At 35.3% G+C, this 25,425-nt stretch overlaps 1 protein-coding gene across 1 annotated transcript in view; it reads right to left on the bottom strand.

Annotated features, from left to right (window-relative positions):
* The window catches only part of LOC106460726, a 145,943-nt gene that overhangs the window by 69,801 nt on the left and 50,717 nt on the right, over positions 1-25,425 (bottom strand). Inside the window, exons 12-13 of the mRNA XM_022386515.1 lie at positions 14,512-14,687; positions 8,762-8,863 (exon numbers count right to left, since the gene is read on the bottom strand). Of these exons, the coding sequence (XP_022242223.1) occupies positions 8,762-8,863; positions 14,512-14,687 (278 nt within the window). The remainder of the gene's footprint in view (positions 1-8,761; positions 8,864-14,511; positions 14,688-25,425) is intronic.

Below are 25,425 nucleotides of genomic sequence, written 5' to 3'. Positions count from 1 at the left end.
GTGATGACTAGCTGCCTTCCCTCTAGTCTTACACTGCTAAATTAGGGACGGCTAGCGCAGATAGCCCTCGTGTAGCTTTGCACGAAATTCAAAAACAAACAAACAAACAAAGTGATGGAACTCTGGATGAGGTGGTAGAGGAACCCATATTCTTAGTAGTGTCCTGACTGAACAACCACTCGAGATCACAGAATGATCCTGACTAAGGAAACTGGGTAATCCAGTGAATCGATGTTTATGATCCCTTGGTTGCATAAAGACCAATAAAAGGATCTCTTGTGCTCTTGTCCCAAAGGCATGAGGGATGTGAGTGATGCCCAGATTCCCAGAAGAGAAAGAACCATCTGTGCAGTGGGAGAAGGAGAGGTAAGAGTTGGGCTTGCTGTTCCATAGCATGGAGCCAGATGTGTATCAACTGAGCCCGATCCAGAGACAAGATGAAAAATAAAAAATACCCAGACCGATGACATATTGAATTGGAGCAAGAAAAGATGTTTCTGCCCCAAGAATGAAGCCAGCCTTTATTGTTTCTGAAAGTAGGATCAGGATGTGATGTTCTGACAATTGTCTTGATGGTGCCAGCAGTAATCAGTTGTCTATGGAATGGTGTGTGCACAGGGAGATGGAATGGAGGTAATGAGAAAAAACTCGTACGATACGGCATATCCCACGTGAAGTTTAAAAACCTGGAACTGCAGTACCTGGACCCTTGTTCACAAAAAACTCTAATAGTGGTGGTGGGATGCCAACACTATGGCAATGTGCAGATAGAAGCCAACTACAACGAAATTGGACATCCACAATCCCAGTTAAAAATGTCAACTCAGATTAAGGAATGAGCAACTTGTGAACCTTGGAGAATCTATGCATTGCTACTGATGAGAAAGATCGATGACTGAACACCAATGTCCTGTCTTCTTAGGCCCAACAACCAACAGGAATAAAACCTTGGAAGAACTAGCCCGACTCTCTCCCTACCCCCAGACCAACCAGACTCTGGTAGCCATAGAACTAATTTTAAAATCCTGAGGATCTGCAGGACACAGAAACCTTACATGTTGGGTGGACAATTGTGATGAAGATGTGAACTGAATGACTAATCCTGACTAAAGGACTGGTAGTACTCCTGGGTCTGTGGTTAAGGTTACCACATGTACAGAAATTCTCAGAGCTGAGCCCCACAGACCATGAAGGCATACAATAATCACCAACACTGCTGGCAGCAATCTGACTGAGCAGCAAAACCCTTGGTTATAGACAGAATTTATTCTGGATACCAATGTACCGAGGGGTTGATGTCAGGGCTGGGGACTCACAAATAGGGACAGAACTATGACCACCTGTATGAGCCAATGAATTTTAGACACCAACAACAACAGAGATGAATGTAGAAGCTGACAACTGAACCAACATAAATCCGTAGACTAACCCTGTTCCATCAAGGGACATTGATTTTACTCAGGTTAACTACAAAACATACATCTTAGAAACTCAAAATTCTAGGAGCAGATGAATTATTTGAGAGTCAGAAAATGCTTCCACCTGGCGGTGGTAGGCTAACTCATGAAGTTCCAACAACCATGTCAGATAAGGCAGAATTGTCCCTTCATGTAACTGAGTATAAACTACATGGATGAAGAGAAAACAAAATTCGCTCTTTCAACCATCAAGTAAGGTGCAGGCTCAAAAAGGGAAGACAAAAAACATCACACTCTCGATGAACCAACAGGAGAAAACACATCAAAGGCAGCTTATCCCAAAGTGGCCTTATTTTTGTTTCTATATGTTACTTATAGACTGTGTTAATTACTGTTGATTGGAACGACATTTGGCACCATTGTCTCACAGGGGGACTAAAAAGCCAACTGACTAAAAAAAGGTGCAGGAAAAAGGAAATCTAAATTCTCTCCAGAATGTCGAGGATCACCCTCAATTGCAGCCTCAGAGCTTCCTGGAGGAACACCACAGAATGGAATACATGTCTCCATCTCATTACGAATAAGATCACTGATAGTCTCATCGAGAGTGACACCCCCCAACCCCCACCCACCCACCCACCCCAAATTGTTGTACGATGCTAGATATCAGATGTGGGATAGGAGAGAATACATACCATAAATTGGCTTGCCAGTCAGAATTTTTTAAATTAACTAGGTAATATGGAGAACATTCAAAGTATCTCTAGAAAACTGTAGTACTGGGAAACCAGTTGGTGATGCTTTATTGATAACATTATCTGAATGAGGTGCTTATATACAGTACCAGGATAGAGTGTCCTTGGGGTAGGTGGAGAGTCTCACAAAACAAATATTGCCAGGGGCAGGTAATTATGATATAAAAGTGAGAAAAAAATCAGACCAATGCTTAGATGGGCAAAGGAAGAAACCCTGACAGTAGAGTAATAGCTGTAAATGTGAAAAGAAGTGAGTATGTTTTAGAAATATCATTTAAGGGGTTTTGCCTGAAAAGGGGGAGAAAATCTCCTGAAATAGGATATATTTCAACCTTTTTATAGCCATTTGCCTTCCATCACCCACAATTGGCTGGCTTGATTACAATAAGTTTTTATATGTTAAATGGAAACTGTCTAATGGTGTACATAGGATACTTTGATTTAGGATTTCTGCCCAAGAGGGGTAGGATAAAATGGACCCTGAAATAGAGAACATTTTTACAATTGCATCACCCAGAGTTTGCTAGCTTGATTACTGTAATATTTTGTATGGTAAAGTGAAACTGTCTGACAGTGATGTAGGCTATTTTATTTTAAGATTTTTGCCCATGAAAAGAGATAAAAAACATCCTGAAATAAACTACATTTTTACTTTTTTATAGACTTTTGGCTTTGAATTTAAACATGCAAGTACTTAATTAATTAAATGAGTCAATTATTACTTTTCCACAAATCAAGGAATGCAATTTATCAACTAATAACAAAAGAAGAGGAACATTATTTAACATTGAACTTTATACCTTTTGCTTCCTTAATGGGAATCCTTAGCTAGTATTAGGAAATCCTCTTTTTATTCTGCATTTCATTATGTTTCACTTTTTAATACTGGAAAACAGGATAGCAATTACTGTTTAACAACCCTCATTTTATACTGTTCCAAAGAAGATTTCCTTTTGTGGTTTATTTCTTCACTTTATATAAAATACTTTCTTACAGTAAGAAGTTATTACGTTAGCCCCTTGTAGTGAATTACTGTCCTTCTCAAAATTTTTATGAAAATCTAATCAACTAATATTGAAAAATGTATTCTTCAAAAATATGCACAAATACCATTTAAAACAAACCTCATAATAAACTTTATGATTCAGACTTACTACAGAATAAACTCCAGTTTTACAAGAAATAATTTCAATAATTGCATTCCTTTGAGAATCAAAACTAAATACTGAACTTTATGTTCAAATATATATATATACAACACACAATACACTATTAAAATCAGAGTAATTCAGACAATGAAACATGCTAAAGCTGTTTTTACAATGTAAGCACAAATCTACCTATAACATATTACAAACTATATTACTTTCACCACTAAAGAAAATCTGATACAAACTTTAATGTAAGAAACAAGTATTATGGTACTGTACATTAGCTCAATCTTTTGATTAGTCCTCAGTTTCATTCTATGTTTTTTGTAGAAAAAAATTAAATTTTACACAGTTGAGTCTGATCCCTCTCAACACTTCATGTTCAATTAAAGGCTTCATTTTGACACATTACATTTAATATAAATTAATAAACCTTGCATTTCATAAGCTGTAGGCTGTAGATTAAGATCTTAACTTTGAATACCTACAGTATTCAAATTTGATTTGGCTATTTAGTCATGGTTTCAACATAGTTTTAATTACATAATTTGCTGTAGTCCTAAGAGCTTAAGAGTGAAAGCAAAGAAAGAATATATTATGTCAAACATAATATTTGCCATAAAAAGTTATACATAATATACAACATGATAGGCTTTACTAAAATCATTTAAAGCCTTTTTTTTGGACTGTAGAACAGAGTTGTCATAGTTTCCACTGTCAAACCTTGAGTACTCTTTTGAATAACCTTCAGCAACACTAAAAATCAATAGTTATAATTTTTCTACATCGAAAATATATTTCCAACAAGAACTTACTTCTGCTCACATACATAGCTATATTTGTTCAGTGCTGTCCTCTACTTGCAAAAAAATTTTCACATGCTACAAGCCTTTCACTCCCATACACCTCTTGATCGATTCACATGGTTTAACTGATTCTCACATGCAAATTATCATGTAACAAATCTCTACCAATAGTAGTGCCACACACTCACATCACTCATCTGACTCCCTCTATGCTATTCTACCTAGTTATCACTTCAAGTTTAGGCAGAAACAGACACACTGGTTGACAGTGGGAAGTGGGAAGTGTGAGCGGAAGTAAGTACCTGTTGGAAATATTTTTTCAGGGTAGGAAAATTATAACTTCCAGCAATATACCTTACTTCAGCTCACATACATAGAATACCACATAGAATAGTTGGAGGGACTAGTGTGAGGGAAAAAGTAGAAGCACCCTTTGAAAGCATCCTGAGGACACCCTAACAAGAGGACCCTCTAATAAGAGAATTATACATGGGAGACCACATAACTTCTGTACTAGGTATACCTTTTGCCCATATGTGGAAAAAGTGTGACAAATCTGGGTGGAAAATTGTGAACAGCCCATCCCAATGGGAGAGAAAAGTGTTGGACACTGGTACTAACCCCAATGTATTATAATTTCAATCTCCCTGATGAACAGAATGTGGGTAAAATAAGGGATGTGCTCCATGGTGTAGAGTGGCTATGGTGCAACGGACCATACACAGCAAGTCAACTACGTCCAAAAACTCGACTGCCAGAAACTGACATCCATGTGGGGTTATGATGAGGATCATACCATCAGTAAGTCAACTCTAATCCAAAACTCAACTGCCATAAACTAACATTCATGCAGGGATAAGAAACTTCAGCTGAACAAAGGGAGAAATCCCACCACTGATCTGTGAACAGGGAACATGCAAGCAGATATGAAATAACAAACATATATATCCCACAAAAATCAAACAGACTGGCACCACCTCAAACATAGTAACATCCTTGGCATAAAGACATCAACAGGCAGTGCAAGAGGAAGAACTGAGGCAACCAACAAGGGCACCAACCCTGACCCACAACACAGGGATAGTGCATTTGAGGAAAATTGAGTGAGGGACCAGGGATACTCTGAACACATGTGAGGACTTATGTTAATTATTTCAGCTTTAAATCCAAAACTTAACCACTGGGAACTGACATCCATGCAGGGGCAGGATGAGCGATCGCAATCAAAGGGGTGAACTGCATTTATATCATCACACTACATGTGTGAGTACATCATGTCGATTGGTTCAGCTCTAAATCCAAAACTCAACTGCTGGGAAACGGCTTTCATGCAGGGGCAGGATGACCGAACCCAATCTAAGTAATGGCAGGGATGGGCAGCAATCCCCTTCTACTTTACCCATGAAATCTATAGGTTGGTATGGTGTGGAATTGGCATATTTATGAAGCAAAGAAATCATGAGGAATAATCTATGAGCAATCTTGTGGAACACCCCATCTGTAGTTTATATGATTGTAATGAACAGTGTGTGTTTCATGGCCATGGAAATTATGAAAATGAAGTCAACATGGCCTTAAAGTGCGAGTTTTAGTACATTTCTAAGTGATTGAAATATAACTGGACAGGCACCTCTCACAACAGAGTGGGATCCTGGGCAAAACATAGGACAGGCCCCTGAAAAATAATATAATATATGAGAAGAAAGAAAACATAACTAATGGCAGTCTCACTAAAGAGCAAAGGATGGTGACAAGTGAAAGATGGTACCCCAACAAGGAAGAAACAGCCACCTAAAGTAGATAATGGGAGATGAATATATGAGGTGTAGTCACAGTGCTCGACAGATGAATTTCCTCCAACAGATGACTGGTTTGAGATGCAGGTAAAAGGTAAGGTGCCTGACCGGAGAGAAGACACCAGAAATTGATTAGAGGAAGAAGTTAACGGGGAGTAAAAGGCCAACTGAATCACAAGCCCAACCCAATGAGTAAGGGAGAAAGGGAAAAAAATCATGAACAGAGGAGTGGTACAAGGGAATGAAACTGTGGGAAAAGGAGTCAACAGAAAGAAGCCTTGAAGCTACCCAGAGCATGTACGGGAGAGAGAAGGTAATCCAGATCTGACTGAGAATAAAGGTGGAAGATGACAAAAAAATGAAAATAACAAAAAGAATATTCCAGATGAGCCCCCAAAGTATGAGTTAGTAAAATTGATCCAGAATAAAAAGGACATATCGAGCCTAAACAGCCAAGAAGAACAGATCTGGCCAGGAAGGAGCAATTAGAAAGACCTGACACGGAGTAACATGGATGATCAAAATTACCTTGGGAAGAAGACTGACAGAATGAGAAAAACTTAAGTTATAAACTGGATCTAGTCCTGTCTGAATGTATCAACAGCCAGAGCAAGTGAATGATGAACAAGAAACCAAAAACAAAAGAGGTAACTTGGAATTGAGAAAGAAGTCAAATGCATCCCATAGAGGAGTACACCAAAGGAGGCACAGCCACCGAAAATTTGAGGAATCGAGAGGCTACTCCTTGGGGAAAAGTGTGTCAGAACTGGAAAGACGATCTCTATAAAGAAGGTGTTTGGGTGTCTCACGAATTCTCTGATGGTCATCGTTTCCAATGTGTGAAAGTTGCTTCATCTCTTCTGGCGCATGAACCATTTTTGGACAGAAATGTCACTGGTGAGGAAAAATGGGTTCTCTATGTGAACACCAAATGGCAAAAACAATGGCTCAATCCTATACAAAATTCATTAATTTTTTGACAACCTAATAGAATGAAAGGGGACCCGATGATACTACTCACCCAAGGGCCTGGGCTGCCTCTCGATGCCCCTGAAAATAACAGACACTATGCAGGATAAAGTATAACACAAAGCTCTAACTTAAAACCCTAACTTAACAATAATATGTACAATACTGGGAGAAGTTCATGTGGACCCCAGCTCCAGGGGTTCACAAAAGCAAAGTTAATAAGAAAAAGTATAAAAGATATATAATAATGAAAATGAAACTATATTATGAAATTAAGTAGGTGTGTATTGACAATAACATAATTATGAAATGCAATGTTTTGAAGAAAAAACAACATAGTTAACTTAATTTACGATTTACCAGTAAGATGAATTACAGGTAATCCTAAAATAACAGAGATCCATGATAAGCCTAGCTTAACGTTATAGGACAAAGGATAGAACTAAGCTCTAATTTTAAACCTAAACTTAACTATGAGTATTGACCAATCTAACTAGACTTGTGTTATTGAACCCAAATATTTACAGATAATAATACTAATTGTAAAAATATTCCAAAATCATAACAGTATAATGCCTTTTCTTTCCAAAGTTGGAGGACCATATTTCAAAATGTATTGGCCCCCAAACTCAAGGCTTGACGAAGGTCAGCTCATAGGATGATCAATCTCCCGATGAAGTAAAGCTGATAATTCCCCAAATGAGGACTACCACCTGAAGCCTGTGTAAATGGGCTGATAGAAGGTATAACTTCTGAAATGGTTACTTAGAATTGATATTCAAAATGAACAACCAAACACAAACATGTTGGCAGAAAGAAATAAAAAGTAGAAAAATATTTGTAATGAAGCATTAAGTTCCATAGCTGGGTAGAAATATAAAATAATTCCACTCCGGAATAAATTACAAATATCACCATTGTATAATAAATAGTAAACACAGTTAGAGAAATTGATACGAAGATACAAAAAAAACAAAAAACTTGAAGAGTGCACAAACTAAACATTTGAACAAGAGCACTGCCAAATGAGAAGTGATAGTTAGGTAGAATAGCATAGAGAGAGTCACATGAGTCATGTGGGTGTGTGGCACTACTATTGATGGAGGTTTGTTACATGATAATTTACATATGAGAATCAGTTAAACCATATAAATTGAGGGGTGCATGAGTGTGTAAGGCTTGTGGCATGTTAAATATTTTTGGAAATAGAGGGCAGCACTGACTGAGAATATCTATATATGTGATAGGAATTAAGTTACCTTGTCGGAAATAAATAAAAGGTAAAGTAACGAATTGAAAGAAAAGAAGAATATAATATGTCAACTACAAAGCATCTGCCATATCCAGTGCTGATAAAGCCTTTTGCCCAAAACCACAGCTCATCATGCTGGCTGATACACAACAAACCTAGTAGTGGTCTTGGTGTTATTTATATCATAAATTTTCTTGAACAATGAATTTCTGTGAATCAGACTAAATAATTTAATTGTAATTATTATAAATTATATTTAAGTAATCTGCAAATGAGATTTTTAAGGGTAAGGGCTAATAACACAATATCATCTATTAATTTTCTTATTTTTAACATAAATTTATTATTTTTAGTGTCATAATTTCATTGCAATTAACTTTACTATCATACAGAAGAACTGGTGAACCAGCAAGCTGTCTTCTTGTACACAGGTCAAACAACCACAGCTCCAACAGGTGAAAACTAGATTAGTAATTCTAAGAATAATTGTGTAAAAGCAAAGAAGGATGTAATATGTCAACCACACAACATCTGCCAACAAGGCCTTTCTCTTAATAGCAGATTTTATCAGGCCAACTAAGATATATCAGATAAAGTAGTTGAAAAATTCTTACCATTCAAACAGTAGGGATCAGAAACAGCAAATTTTGTATGGCGAGTTTCATTCCATGTAACATTTTGACCTCTTATTTGTTTCACCTGTTTATCACAAAAATCTGTAAAAGAAATTATACAATGTGAATTCCCATTTAGTACTCCTACATATATTTACTAATTGATATTTAGTATATTCAAATTAACTTACAAAATATACTGATAAAAACGACTTTAACAGAATAAGTATTTTGATAGGGATTTACAGAACAGAAGATCACTGGTTACTTTACATCCATGGATTCTTTCCAGTCACAAAAAAGGATAAAGGGTGCAGAAATCAGTTGTGACTAATATAGTTGGTGCAAGACTTGGTATATTATACTTTATATCTGTTCTATATTTCATATTAGACTTAAAAAAAGTAACTGTATGTGAGGAACGTTCTGAAAATATTGGAAGAGAAGCAACAATTCAATGATGGTTTCAAGAACAAATCACATATGTAGACAGTAAAATTTATATATAATATATTTACAACAGTAGTTGTGGCTGAAAGAGAAAAAAAAATAGTTTCATAAGATCCACTTATTAAAAGATAATCTAATGATGACAAACAGAATGAGAGAGATATATACATATTGGTTTGAGAAGAGGTACATGAGATAACAAGTTGTGCACCCTACCCCTTTCGGTTCTGTTTCATAAAAGGTGTGAGAAAAAAGAAAATGAGTTCTTTATCAGTAGGAAGATGAAAAATAATTGTCTTCTTTATTAGTGAAACAAGTAATTAAAGTAGTGGCAAATAAGGAGAGAAGTTATTAGTGGGAACAAATTAAAATTGATAGTCTAAAAGAACAATAATACAAAAAGTCATTCTTCATATAACAGCTTTTTTTTTACTACTTTCTTTAAATGAAACCTATCAGAAGTATGAATTGAAGTAAGTTGATAATAAATCTTTTATCCTATGGTAAAAACATTGGTGTGTTTAGCTCAGGAAAAAACATCTACTTCTGGATCAGAGCTGAATGTTCCTTATGGTACCTGTGCTGGTTAAAACTAATTCTAAAACAAAGTACAGAAATGGGTAACAATTTTTTATAAATGCAATGAAGAAACAGAAACTAGTGAAAAACACACACACACAAATTTCCTCTAGTTCTTCTGCAATTATGTTACTTTTAAAAGGTGAATGTTTAAAAGCTGAAATATATGAAAGTGAAATTAAATGGCTAATTATAGAAAAGCAGCTTAATATAACATTTAGCATAACTGGATATTCATGAATGTTAATGTTCAATATGTGACTTTATTCCATGTAATTTAACCATTTTGATGCAGGTAGGTCAAAGTGCACATCTCATAACCTATTTATATAATTACATTTAAAATTTAATTAAACTATTTTTTATTACCAATTTACATCAATAAACTTGGCATCAAAACCTAGTTTATAATTCAACATTTTATGTTATTTAAGCTTTAATTCATGTAATTTAACCATTTTGATGTAGTAAGATCAATGTGCACGTCATAACCTTTTTACATAGTGTTACATTTAAAATTTAATTAAACTACTTTATTATGAATGTATGTTAATAAATTTAGCATTAAAACCTAGTTTATAATTTAACCTTCTATATTATCTAAGTTTCAATTTCTTAATTTCATAGGGAAATATTTAAATAAATTCTCAATCTTCACATTTCCATATTACATGACACTTTGTTCCCAATTGTTTATTTTAAATATTATCTCTATTCTTAATTTAGCTTCTAAATATCAATACAAATTATACAATTATAGCATAAAGGTTGTTAAGACAATCTAAAGTTGTAGCCTCCAATTTTCTTACTTTACCAAGATATAAACCAGGAAGTCAAAACCACATGCCATGACCTCCTATCATCCTCTGTCTTTCAAAATTGTCAATACTTCTTTCTGACATTTGCTATTGGATTATTTATAACAATAGGAAAAAAATATTTTAATTTACTGAATTCCTTACAAGGCTACCTTATTTTGATGACAAGATTTGAATTATTTTGCTTAGAATTTTGTTCTATGCTACCACTAAGTCACCTTGGCTAGCCAAGGAAATTATTTTAAACCACTTACAGCTTAGTTGAAAGCCAGTTAGATAGAACACTGTATTCTTTGTGGATGTTATTACTTTGTGTTCTAAACTGAATGTTTGAAAAAATATATAAATTCAGTAATGTACTTAAAGCAACCCTACCACAATTTGGGTTAACATTTATTGAGATTTAGACTGCTAAAAGTACAGGACCCATGTTTAAGTACTAAATATTTTGTTTTTTATTCATATTGTTATTTATTATTATATGATAAAATTGGGAATTTATTAGATTACAGAAGAAAATTAAATATAACAGTTCTCTGCAATCAATACTTGCAAGCTGCTCATGCATGATGTAATTCAATGCTTCATTTACTGTAAAATGCACTATGATTTTGTAAAGTGATTTATTGCTTTGTTATGCTAGTTTAATAGTTAGATATAGTTCAAAAAAGAATAAAATAAAATGAAAACAGTTGTAAAAAGTTTAGAGAAGTAACTAACTGTCATTTATAATATGCAGTCATTCTAGAAAGAAAAAAGGGTAATTTAGATTTATTTTTAAGTGGTGGTTACTAGGCCATTCAAATGGACTGAATCTTTATTGTGTGTTAAGGTAGAGGAAAAAACAGATAGAATATAGAGTTTTACTGTAAAACACTTTTGATATTCATTTAGGCAATTATACATGAGAACTGAGAGCTGAAAAAAATATTTTTATTCTTAACCTGAAAATCGCCTTACAACTGGACTGACTAAGTAAGGCCTGGGTAAATTCACAGACAAATATTTAGTAAAAATATTTAATTCAAAGTGTGAATTTTTTGTGATAATAGACTAGTAAAATTTACTAAAAGCTTGTCAAATTTCATGAAGATTAGCTTACAAATTCAGAGTTATAGTATGTATAGTCTCATGGTTACAAGGTTGATCAAAAGAAAAAGTACATATGCAAAGTTTTAACAAGATTCTTACTTCATACATTGTTTATATAGTACCTTGGTTCTTCATTACTAGATAACCTCCACATTAACAGAACATGAAACAGAAAAGACTGAGTGTATTGGATCTTAGCTTCCATTTGGAGCAAATTCTGGTGGTATTGATACATGTTGCACAAACTTTGGGGTACACCCTCAAGAGAAGAGGACACAGAGAACTGTTAGGGGGGTGAAGGGTATGCAACTATGACAATAAATGCATATAAATTATATTTGAAAGTATGAATATAAAAAATTAAGAAGTTCCTAAAACTTATAAAAGGTTCATAACAGGATACAGTTTCAAGTTTTTTGTGGGGCTATAAAAAATATGAGAATAAAACCGTAGAAAGTCCAAAGGATTCTTTCAATGACTCTTTTGTACAAAAGATCTAGTACCATGGACTCAAGATGCAGAAGATGCTAATGATTGGTAGGAGAAAGAAAAAGTGGAATGAGGAAGAAGGAAGAGATGAGAAGTGAAGAGAAAGGCCATAAGAAAAAAAACTGAATGACTCATAGGTTGGTTGTAAAATGTGTCCAAAGTCTGAAAACAAAAACAGACATGTCCTTAGGGACTTGAGCTAGCTGTGAAAGATGAGAAATGAAGTAAAAAAAGGGAAGAGTTGTGGACTTGTTTTGGGCAGGCTTAGCCTGAGTTTCCACTAGGAACACCCCTGAAGACTTTGTGGTAAAGAAAAGGAGCCAGACAGAGGTCATGAAGGTAAGAATGAGGAATATCAATGGTAGAGAGAAGAGAAACACATTCCAGAAAGTCCCAACAACAAAGGAACAAAAACCTGGCCAAGATATTTACAAGGACCATCCACAGATCCCCAGAAAAATGATCAGAATTCCAGTGTACAGCTTCATATAGCAGACCTCTCTTGAAGATGGGTAAAAAATACAAAGGTGAAGATGAGAAAACTGAGCATTAGTGTGTGTTAAAGGAGACGAGGATAAGCCCTCCAAGCAGGTATAAAGGACTCTAGGGATTGAGAATCGAAGAATTCCAGTGTACAGCTTCATATAGCAGAACTCTCTTGAAGATGGGTAAAAAATACAAAGGTGAAGATGAGAAAACTGAGCATTAGTGTGTGTTAAAGGAGATGAGGATAAGTCCTCCAAGCAGGTATAAAGGACTCTAGGGATTGGGAATTGAAGAACAAAAATGAATAGTGGCCATAATGGTGAAAGAATTTTAGAGTCAAGAAGTATGAGACATTTTAGAGTAGAAGTGGATCCAGCTGCAATGTGTGATTGGTTTAGTATGAATTTCATGCAGCTACATGAGGATTATCTGTGCTAGTCATCCATAATTTATCAGTTATAGACTAGAGGGAAGGCAGCTAGTCAACACCAACCACTTCCAACTCTTGGGCTACACTTTTACCAATGAACAATGGGATTGACTGTCATATTATAATGCCCTATGGCTGAAAGGGTGAGCATGTTAGAACATGCATCCCAAAGATTGAGAGTTGAACATCCTAACCACCTGGGCACATATGTCTGGAGAAGTAGGAAAAAGCAAATAATCCTCAGCATAATAGTCATGTAGTAAGAAAAGGGGAGAATCAAAAGACATAGGAGAAAGGGAAAGTAAAGAACAAACCTGAGTAATCAAATCCACAATGAGATTTGGAGGAAGAACATTATCATTAACAAGTAAAGAGCAGGTGGAAACAGCCAATCAAAGTTGTGGTTCTCATGGTCTGGTTCAGAAAGAGGGGATCCCACTCAGATGTAGGGACAGGGAAATAAGACAAGGAAGGCATCAAAGATAAGTTTGTTTGTAGTTAAGAACAAAGCAACACAATGGACTATCTGTGCTCTGCCCACCATGTGTATTGAAACCCAGCTTCTAGTGATGTAAGTCTGCAGACATACCGCTGTGCCACTGGAGGGTGGCATCAAATAACCCACAATACAATGAACTATGGCAGTAGCATCTTACACAGTCAATGAGCCTCCAGTAACCATAGAAAAAGTGCGGACAGTGTTAGCAACATTGCCAGAACCTCTTGAGGAGGTAATAGTCACTATCACCTGAGAATACGTGGTTGTCGTAGTAATTTTCTAGATATATTTCTTTTTTTGGTGAGTTAGTTATTGGCAATACTGCTAAATATGTCAAAATTAAAACAAACTAAAAATATATTCAAGAAAGTTAACACTGTGATAAGGCAGCACAAATCTCACAAAATCAATTAAGTTTAAAGTGAAAAGAAAAAAAAACAACATCCATTAAAGGCAATGCTGAGGATAAGAATGAAGTTAATTTCGGGTGCAAGTGCTTACGGGGATCTACTGTGTATGGAGGACGTATTATCTACCTATGGTGGAGGGTTATAGTCTAATGATGATTAAATCATTGGTTGCTGCACTACACATTGATATGTGTAGGAGTGAAAGTTTTGTTCAAAGTTTGGCAAATGAACAAAAAAAATGTTTCAGCTGCAGAGCTAAGTGATAGCTATCTGTTCTATAGAGAAGTGAGTAACATTTCTAAACTGGTTTCTTTCATTGACTTTTACCAAATCACAACCCAGTCTTTCACACATTAGAACCTAGAATGTGTAGTTACTGCAGAGATCGGATAATTACATAATATGGTGGTGTTTTTAAAGAACAAGCATTAATAATTTTACAATTTTTTACAAAACTTTAATCAAACTTCTCAGAAAACCTTAAATTATATGCTTACCTAAAATATTTACTTCCACACTGACATTAGAGAAGGTTTTGGTATAAAACAATTTTAAAGCACGTGACTTTATGTCTTTTAAAATGTCATCCTTAGTCATTTTACTTCTAGAAGTTTCAGTACTATTCATAAAGATGTGCATTCCACATACAATACCACCAGAATCAGGAGCTCTCCTGTCAAGTAAAATTAAAACATTACTTTTACTTTAAATTACAGCAAACAATAATCCACATTAAATAACTGGTAAATCTATACACAATATTTTGTTACAACAATGACCTAATTAGCCTTTTTTTAAATACAAGCTTTCTACCACTGTACACAGTTAAAAAATGATGTTATCTAAGAAAGTGAATCACCTTTCTTTAATATGTGTTAATTAACATATTTCTTTGTAACACTAGCCACTGATAACAGCTGTGAGTTTAAGATTTTTTTGTAATGAAGTACAATAAAAGTTGAATATTTTGTATTTACTTCATTCTTAACACCTTAATTAAAGTACACCATTTCTAAAATACATTTACTTTCTTGAAATCTGGTTGGATAAAAATACATGTTCTTGAAACCAGTTTACATCATACAATTAACTTATCATTTTATAAGATGTGATAACTTTTTGTAAAGAGATGTCTACTAAAATTATGGATTATATTCAATTTTTCTTGTATACACACATATGGATTACTATTGTATAGTTTTGATGACTTATTCGGTAACAAATGTATTCAGTTGTTTCAATTTTTAAATATTCTTTACATGTTTCATATAATTTAACTTTTCCAGTTTTTCTTTCCTACATCTGTTAAACCTATGACCATAGATGCATGAGTGGGAGACAAAAGTGCACTTATTATGAATTTTTGCAGAGTTACATTCAAGACTTGAACTACTTTATTTTATAAGAAACACTGGCATCAAAACATAGTCATTAAATCAACTTTTAATATTATATAAGTTTTAATTTCTTCATTTCAAACAGAAGTATTTGAATAAATTCTCAATCTTCACTTCTCTGTATCACATGACACTTATTCACTCCAAATAGCCCACTTTAGATATTCTTACCACTCCCATATGACCTTGTAACGAGCAAAAACACAACACCACTACAGCCAAGGGTAAAGAAAAACAATTTATTTACCTTTAACAACCACTGAAATAGAAAATAAAACTTTCAAACATTTGGAATATAAATTCTATAACTCATAAAAAAGAACAATTAGTAAATATGTGTCTGGCTAGGACTAGATACTAATGTTAATAAACAAGACAATATACATATCAATGTTATTTAATTCAATTAATACAAGAATTAGGAAAAGTGTCACAAGAAGAAAAAACTAATTCAACAAAAACAACAATATTCCAAAATTAAACCACTTCAAAATCAATAACAGTATTGAGTAACAATCAGCAATAATTCACTCTAAGTATATCTCATGAACTATCTCATTTAAAATTAAGCAAGCATTTTATTTAGTGGTTAGACTATGAGGTTACATCTCATGTGACTAACTAATTTCCATAACCTTTCACAACATTAATATCTGTATGTCACCACTAGAGGAGCTTGTGTCGGTTTTGTAATACAAACGCTCAAATTCAACGTACTCTACCTAGAAGGTGAGTTAGTGTTTTAATATAACAAAATTAATAGCTGAACTAAAAGAAAGAAGGAATAATAAGTGAATGATAAACAAAACCATAACAAAATAAAAGTAGTCTTATAAATAAGAAACAAGACACAGGAAAGAAGGCAAGGAGGACAGATAAAGAAAAAGGTTGGACTAATTCTAACTCAGAACATCTACAGCCAGTGCTGTACAGTCTAGGATTGGAGAACAAACAGAGGAAGTTTGATATCCAGGGGAGTCACAAAGGCATTAATCAGAGTACTTCCAAAGTGGGAACAAGTCCATTGAAATACAAAAGGATGGAGAGACCACTCCATTGGAAGGATTCTGTCCAAAAGAGACAAGCAATCCACTACCAGTTCAAAACCCCTTGAAAAAAGCAGAGATCCTGAGAACAAATGCCACCCTGACAGATTATGTGATACAACCATGACATTTTCTGAATAAACCATCACCATAAGACACATGAAATGAAAATGAAGACACTGGCAAGCTGATAAACAACCAACACTGCCAGGATATGAAGGATACAGTTCTCTGAAGATCAAACTCAAGAGACAGGAGAAGTGTCCAGAACCACCTCTCTACCTGGAAAGAGAGACATTTGTGTAAAAATTCAGATCAGCTCGAAAATGGGGTAAGGGAAATAACTAGAGTTTTATTGGAGTGATCAAGCCACCACAACGTAGAAGGATGTAGAAATGAAGGGAAAGTCATGTGAGCTTACAAGGAATCCCAGTGCATGTTCCATTTATCACCCAAAGTCCACTGAAGAGGATGCTTACAGGTATGCCCAAGAAAAATAGGGGAATCAAGGGAAGCCAGAGTTCATCAAAGCAAGAGAACCCCTTGTACAGTTAAAGTAGAAGACCAAAGAGTCTTCGAAACCAGAATTTTTATGATGTGAAGATACAAAGCTGATGGCTTGACCTGCCCTGCATATGAACTGAGAAAGATATCCGGGTGGACTAGATATTGAGTATGGGTCAAGTCAGACTTGGAGCACTTGACCAGTCAATACAGATGAAATGTTTCCTGAAAGAGCCAATCATCCATATAAGAATGAATGTGAATACCCAAATAATGCATTTACTGAGTTAATGCTCGCATAACCAAATTGAAAACATAAAGGGCCAGAACTGAAAAACCTGACTACTGTGAACAAACCAGAGGAAATGGCATGCCAACAGACAAATCAGGTTGTGAAGAAATGCACTGGAAATATAAACTTTGGTCATCCACAATATATGAGAGATTGGCCATCTCAGACTGAGAAAACCATCCATCTTAAACCAAGAAACGTTGAAACAGAGGTTCAAGGTTAATAAATTAATGATAAGGTGCTAATCCCCATTCTTCTTGAGAATTAAAAAAAACAGGAATAAAACCCACTCTACAGCTTCCATAGCCAATAGAGAGGATACAGGCTAGTGGAGATGCTGCAGACACATGGGGTTGGGGGAGGTTGAAAAAACATCTGGACAAGGAGAGAGGGGAGATGCAAAAACCCAGAAACAACCCACAAGAAAGCACCTGCATGACCCAAACATCATTGGCAAAGGAAGTCCACAGGAATGGAAGTGAGAGGCAACACACAAGACTAGTCATCTTTGTGAACTGCAACAGCCAGCTCTGCAAAGGGGAATGGTGAGAAGGGGCAATAACATGAGGAACAGAAAAGGGAAAATCTCCAGGACAGAGGATGGGGGAACATGTTATGACACCCACAATCAAGTAAATCATAAAACAAGGGAAAACAGGGAAGACCACTGGCAAGCAGCTTCAGCCCTAGATTCCAAAGAATTGGGAACACCTCAAAAGAAGTTGTTATAAAAGAAATGAAAAAGACAGAGGTTTCAGAGATAAGAAGGAGGGAGGTACATACCTGAAAGTAAGGAATCCTGACTAAGTAAATACCAAAAACAAAGAAACCACATCAAGAAAGCCACAGCAGTAGAAAATATCAAACCCAAGGTGGTCAAACAAGTAGGAATGAGTATCTCCATCAAAACTGTTGGGGTTGCAATGAAGAGTTTCCTAAAGAATGTAAAGTTTAGACAAATAGCAAAGATGCTGCACGATGGTAAAACAAATGTGAGTAAACTGCAGATAAGTAAGAAACAAAGTGGGAGCGAGGGGGAGCACCCCAAATGGGAAAGTGAGATTCTAGTGACTGAGGTTCAAGATAAACAGAGTATCATGACCATAGACCATAGAAAAAAATCATGAAGGTGATAAGGTTAAGACAGACATGGATCTGTGTATTGCTGGAACAGAAAAGCATCAACATGAATACAAATGTCTGAGAAGAGGGTTAAGAGAAGAAATTCAAATGCTCACGAAGTAGTGCAATCATCAAAAATTACTGAAGAAAGTGAAAGAATGCCATATACCTCAGAAATCAGAGTTGCAAAGGATGGAGAGGTACCTGTTCCTCATCAGAAAAAAAAAACAGAAGCAAAAGCAAGCAAAGTGAAAAGCTGTTTGAAGTCATCATTAGATGAGGTAGGCTTAACAGAAACAGAATAACAAAGATCTTGGAGGAAAGATGAATGAGGCAGAAAAGTACTAACTCCCTGATGTATGTACAATGGCAGTAACATTTTTGACAGACAGAATGCCTCCAGTTACCATTAAACAGCATGAAGACAATCATGGAGTTTAGTATCAGGGCCTTGGAAGGTAGCAGAAATATGGTTCAAAGAATTCATTATCTAAAACAACTCATGAATCAACATTGATTGTCTTTTTTTTATGTATATAAGATGTATAAATAAACGAGAGTACATTAAGTCCAACATAAAAAGGACTCTAAAACAAACTGAATGAGACAAAGAAAAAAATCTCAAAGTAAAAGACCAAATTGTCATGCAAATCTTGCAAAGCTAAAAAGAAGCACAAGAAAAAATATGTCTGAACGCTAGCAGTGTCAAGGAAAGAATGAGCCTGTGTTGACATGCTAGTTCTCATGGGGATTACTGTTCATAGAGGATGTGTTGCCCTCCTATTGGTGGAAGGCTAATTACTTCATAGGCTGATGCAATACACACGGACATGTGTAGGAGTAGTAGTTTTGTTCAAGGCTTGTGGCATGTGCAGGAAATTACACGGCAATGAGCATGAGGTAACAGGTTGAAGAGAGATGAGTAACATTTCTGAATATAAAGTTTAGGGAAAAGAAACTTTTGATATTCATTTAGGAGGTTCTAGAAGTTAGGCAAATCAAATCTGAAAAACTGTAAGATCAAAAAAGTATTTTCATTCTTAACATGAAAATCACTTTTCACTCAGACTAGTAAAAGCCTGAGTTAGACTGACTAAAGTACATTTTGTATAGAAAGGGATTTCATGATAAGCTTTAAAATATCAACATTAAACTTACTTTAATCATAAATCTACTGCAAAATAATATAATTACAAAACATTTTCTGACTTTTAAAGTTTGAATTTTGGATGTCAAAAGCTTCAGGTGTATGTTAAACACAGAATTGGAAATATGAATTTAAAACATAACAGTAAATAGAAAACCATAATGTAAGATACAATTACAAATAGTTTTACTTATAAATACAAATTACTATATATTATTTTCTGACCTAAAAAATTAATAGTGAGCATAATTAGGTAAAAATAACAAGAAAATAAACTATTATGGGAAACTTTTTCAAGTAAGGAAGACAGTTAATAATGATATCCACTGTTAGCAGCATAGAAAACTATAATGCAAAACTAGTTATGATGACATAAAATTATCAATCATAAGTTACAGGCTCTATCAAAAGATTGAAAGATTAATCACTGAAAGCATAATAGTAACTTCTGAATGGATGTTACAATATTCAACGTGTTTATTGGTAATGAAAGTTGTGAAGATGTTTATAAGTCACTAGCAGTAAATGATGATTTAACTAAATTACAAAAATAAAATGGTTATTATTATTAGTAGTACACTTAATATAAGTATAATATAAATGAAGAATAGCAACAAAAATAAAACAGGATAATGATATTCTTCTATAATATTTCCCCAATATCAATAAAATTACAATGATTTAGAAAACATAGAAAAACAAGGTTCTTCAGTTAGTACTTTATTCCTTCAAAAGCTTCTTCATCTTCTTTTCCCCACTTGAATGCCACTTCTTTCTTCAGTATGTGATCAATGGGAATAACAATACTTCCAAGATCATAAAACCTTGTGACAGTCTCTTATGGAAACTTACTGTGCTGAATAGGTTCCAAATGACACATGGAGAAAACATTACCTTCCAAATGGTGTAGTAACTGACTTTCTTTGTCAAATGTAATTTGCCAGTATCCATGATTTGCATCCAATTTTCTGAAGAATGTGGCACCTAAATCTCTGTGGTAATCTCTTCAATGGTGGATAGTTTGTAATTTTCTCTTTTTATGGCTTTGTTTAGAGTTATTGAGTTTAAAGAAATTCTAATATCATTGGACTTGGATTTTTTCAACAATGGCCATGTAACTCATTGAATATGTTGGAATGTCTATTTTTTATTATTCCTTTTAATTCCATTTTATTCAGTTTTTCTATAAGTGTGACAGGAATTTTCTGCCATGAATCAATGATTGGAATTATTTTTGGGTCAACTAGATGTTATATGGCTCTTCAAGGCATTCTAATCCACTAAAAGTTGTAAATGTTTATTTTAGGACTTCTTATAGATTTACTGTTTGTATCAGTTACAAGTCTTGAGTTGTTTCAGTGTAAACCAAGAAATGATGCTTGATCAGTTTCAACCATACAGAAGTTCAGTTTATGATCTATGTGATTTACTTAGTACTTGATAAACTGAATAACTGATGAATTTGACTTTTGTTTTCTGCAGAATTATTTATGTCCTTTTTACACATCTTTTTCAAGATTTTTATGGTTATCACATTAACTTGTACCCACACATCAATTTTCGATTTGATGTTTACACCACAAATTTTAAAATTTATAAAACTGATTACTTTGAATATCAGTTAGTTTCCTTTTCTCTATGGATCCAACCAAAAATAGGTAGGCTTCCAAGTCGTCAGTTATCTTTATGTAGATTGTGTGCTGTTGTCATCCTCCTCTGCTTGTCTCTACAACACCTATGCACACATATTCTTCCATACTTTATGCACATGCATTTTTACCTCTGCACTCCATTTTATCTTTTTCTTTCCCCTGAGACTGTTCTTCCTTACTATGAATGTGTGTTGTTCCCATTTGATGTTAGCCAAAATGTACAGACAATTTTTCTTTTTCTGACAATCTTTATGCTTGAAGTGTTGATTATTTTTGTGTTCCATATCATTCAATGCATTGTTAATTTTGCTGCCTGATAAAATTTTGTTCTAGTATTGTCATCATGAATTTCTTCGACTATTCTGTCTCTGATCATTCTTCATTTTTCATCTTCACAATTACATTCTTTTGCTAATTTTTGGAGTTCATTGACTCATCTGCTTCTTGTTGTCTTTTGTTGAAATTATATCCTTCATATATCCCATTTGTTTTGCTAATGCACAGGTAATTACATTTCTAGGTCCTTTTTTTTGTTCTTTTTGACAGTCTTGTCTTCAAATAGAATTCCGTCATAGATGTTTAGTGTATCATTATCAACACAGGTTATAAATACAGCAGTTTTGTACTTACTGTCTTGTTCTCTCAAACTAGATGTGTTTTTTTTATTCCTATCATTTTGTTTTAAGATTACTAGTTAATATTTACTTGTCTTGGACTGGAAACTTTGTTGTAAATGTTCCTGCATGTTGGCTTTCTTGTTACATTTTGTATGTAATATCCCACTTCTGACAACAAGTAATAATTTAAGGACATTCATTGTAAGGCTTATACTTGTGTAATCAAAAATACAATACCCTATAACCCGAGCACTTTTGAAAGGTGGACTGAAGAAGAAAGGTCCACCCTTCAAAAGTGCTTGAATTATAAGGTATTGTACTTCTGTGTTAAATTGATTTCTTAACCTATGTGTTTTTCTAATATCATGAACTAGTGTAATCAAGACTTTGTTAAAACATTAACACTTTCCCGACCTGAAAATGTATTCCAAATTCCTGAGAGATAACTCTTCACACAGAAAGCTATCTTCTCCCTGCGTCTGCCTTAAAGATTTGCATGCCACTAGCCTTTAGGCAACTCCCATCCAAACTCACTGTTATTATGCAGCAAAAGCCCTCAACCAATAGGAAGGCAACACAACCTCCTTGCATACTAGCTCCCTCTATGCTTTTGCACTCATGACCTTCATTCTATGATAAAGCAAGAAATACAAAGGTGCATTGAAAGTGGGAAGGACGGTTGGGAAGTGTATCAAGAGGTATCTATCAGAAATACATTTTCAGGTAAGCAAAATGATAATTTTTGAGGTGATACACACTTTTACACATAAAAAGCTAGAATTCTATATTGATATGGTGGAGGGACCAGTGCAAAAGTTATTACCTAGGTGAATTCCCTCTAGAAAGCACCCAAACGAAACCAATGGAGTGTGACACCCAATGTCAGGAGCTCCATAGGGGCACACATCTCATCTCTTTTAGGGTACACTCTTTGACCAGATTGGAATAGACAAAGAGGCATATAAGCCTATTGTGTCACATGTATGGGTGGAATAAGATCATGGCCATCAGAGTACTTGCACACAACAGGTCAGAGAGCCAATATGTGTAGTGTGGTTGGAGCACATTCAGACTATACTGAATGCTCACCTCAATTCTACTGTCATACTTCTTAGCCAGACACCAGCTGTGGGAGAAGGGGACCAGAATTATTAGTGCATATTGTTATCACTCTACTGTCAGATTCTTGGACCAACAGCAGTTGTGGGAGGAGTGCATAGAATACATGCCATAGATTGTATAATTATAGTATGTGCATTGATTCCACAGAACAGTCATCTGCTGCACAAAGTGGTCACGATTTATTAGGAAGTGCTTATCTCATCTCAAATGAAGAGGGGATGATTGCAGGTATTCAGTGGGTTCACTCTAGTCCAAAACAAGGCAGAAGTGGTTATGTGTCTTCCAGGCCATGGTAGAAGGAGAGTTCCCAACCATTTTCACCTTATGATCAGGAAGCAGAAAGGAAAAACATATGTACAGAACCAGTACACAATCAATACCAGGCCATCCAGGCGAGAATGCAAATGTGGTGGATCAACTGTGGTCCAAAACCAGGCAGTGTCAGTATTTTTCTTCTGGTCCATGGTAGGAAGAGGAACTCTACCAACCACATGTTTGAGGACTGATGTTGGCTGGTCCTACGTAATTGTATAATTGTAAGAGGGTGACCTGCGATACACTGATAGTGTCACTACTGCCCCAGTTTCCAATTATTTACACCAGTTGTTCAGCCCCTGGTACGTAAGTCCCAATCAGTGAGAGTTCTTCATGGTCCACCACCCCAGTGGCTAGGAATTGATAAGTGGTGAGGGTCCCCCCTGTTGCACTTGAATAAAAAGAGAGGAAAAATTCATGGTGTGGAGACCCAGAGAAAATGCATTGGATGCCAGCCAGTAAGGTATTTTACTGGGGACAGTGCAACAGGTGACTGCTTAAACCTGTTTTAAAAGCCAAGCTAGGAAAGCAGGAAGAGCACTTCCTGGTGTTGGTTTTGTCCATGACAGTCCAAGGAATAGGTACGGTTTTGATCAGACATTAGACAGATATCAGAATATACCTCAAGTTTTGATGAGGTGTTTTGCAAGATAGTTGGCATATATGGAGCAAGGGCAGATGGTATGAGCCCTTTCCATTAGCCTGGCTTGATGCAGAATTTTGGGAAGGCACCACCAGCCACCTGGCAGGATTCTGGAAGCAAGTGCTATAAACCAATAGGGTATGAACTCAGTTGTGTGAAGACGGTGAGTATATTGTAGGACTGTGAACGGACACAGGCAGTGACCCACATTAGACAAGATAGCCAGATGGTAAAGAGAGTTAGTGATGAAATTATGTGATGATGTTCATATGCTAGTAGGATTGGTCTTGTCCAGTGGCAGTAGGAAACGAGCGGTGACAGAATGAGGGAGGTAACGAATTTTATGGGATGAAATGCAGATCGTTTGCAAGAAACAACCTCTAAAGAGAAGGAGACCAAACAAAGAATGTGGCAGACCATACTAATAAAGGAAGAAAATGATTTATTACTGGAGGAAAAGGAAACCCAGAGAAAGACGAGTGGAAGGCAGAAATTACAAATTCATAATTTGCAATAATTTGTGTGAAAATGGTAATAAAAGTCGGGAAAACAATAGAATGCAAGAATTACCAAAGTAACCTTATTAAAAAAAAGAAAAATATGAACAAATTCCAAAATATCAGAAAAAAAAAATTATTGAAAACTGAAAGCAAGCAAGAAACACACCTGACTTGGATTGTGCCATTCAAGGAAGTGAGGGTCACGTAAAGTACTACAGAGAAAGCTATCTGTTCTAGGAGAGTGTGTTGTGCTCCTATTGGTGGAGGGTTGTCGCATGCTATATGCATGCTAAATGAGCATCTCAAATTCATGGGGTATAAAGGCTAGTAAATCAAGCGTGAAAATTTCTTTTTAATTTGTTAGAGGGCAGTGTAATAATGAGAAAAATCTATTGTGTAAGATGAGATATGTATCATATCTGAAAATAACATGCCCAACAGTGTACCAGTAGTTCAAGTACATGGATATGGAGAGAGGACTCATTGTGGGTCCATATGCCTGATGTAAAATATATGATCTGGGATGCTTCCCAAAAAGAACATACATATATATATATATATATAAAAGAAGGGACAGGAGAACCATTGAGGTCAAAGAATCCTGTGAGGCATCTCGCTGGAGATAAGCCATCCCCATGGAGCCATGGTTACCAAACACAAAACTCCATATACAGAGATTGGGACAGGCACGAATCTTAATGACAGATACCACCACCTGCTTACCCATACCTATAAATATCCACCAACAGTAATCACAATTCACACAACATTCAGCCTTGATAATGGATGCAGAATGCATTCGAAACGCGTTGGCCAACTCATCACTAGCTACAACTTTTACCCGTTGTTCTAACAACGTTAAGACAGCTTATCGACTTCTTGAGAAGAATTCTAAGAAGAAAGTAAACCTACAGACATCAGTCTTGTTTAACAAAATCTGCCTACAAGAAAATCTGTCACCAAAGTACACCAAAATGGTAAATAATATAGTGTTACGTCTCCGTTTGTTAATTAACTTTCCGTAACTTCCGACGAAATTTAAGCGACACAAGTT

This window comes from Limulus polyphemus, unplaced genomic scaffold (genome assembly GCF_000517525.1).
Source record: "Limulus polyphemus unplaced genomic scaffold, Limulus_polyphemus-2.1.2 Scaffold1, whole genome shotgun sequence".
Classification (NCBI taxonomy): Eukaryota; Metazoa; Arthropoda; class Merostomata; order Xiphosura; family Limulidae; genus Limulus; species Limulus polyphemus.
The sequence above is the reverse complement of the archived record's forward strand: the minus strand, read 5'-3'. Positions and strand labels throughout refer to the sequence as shown.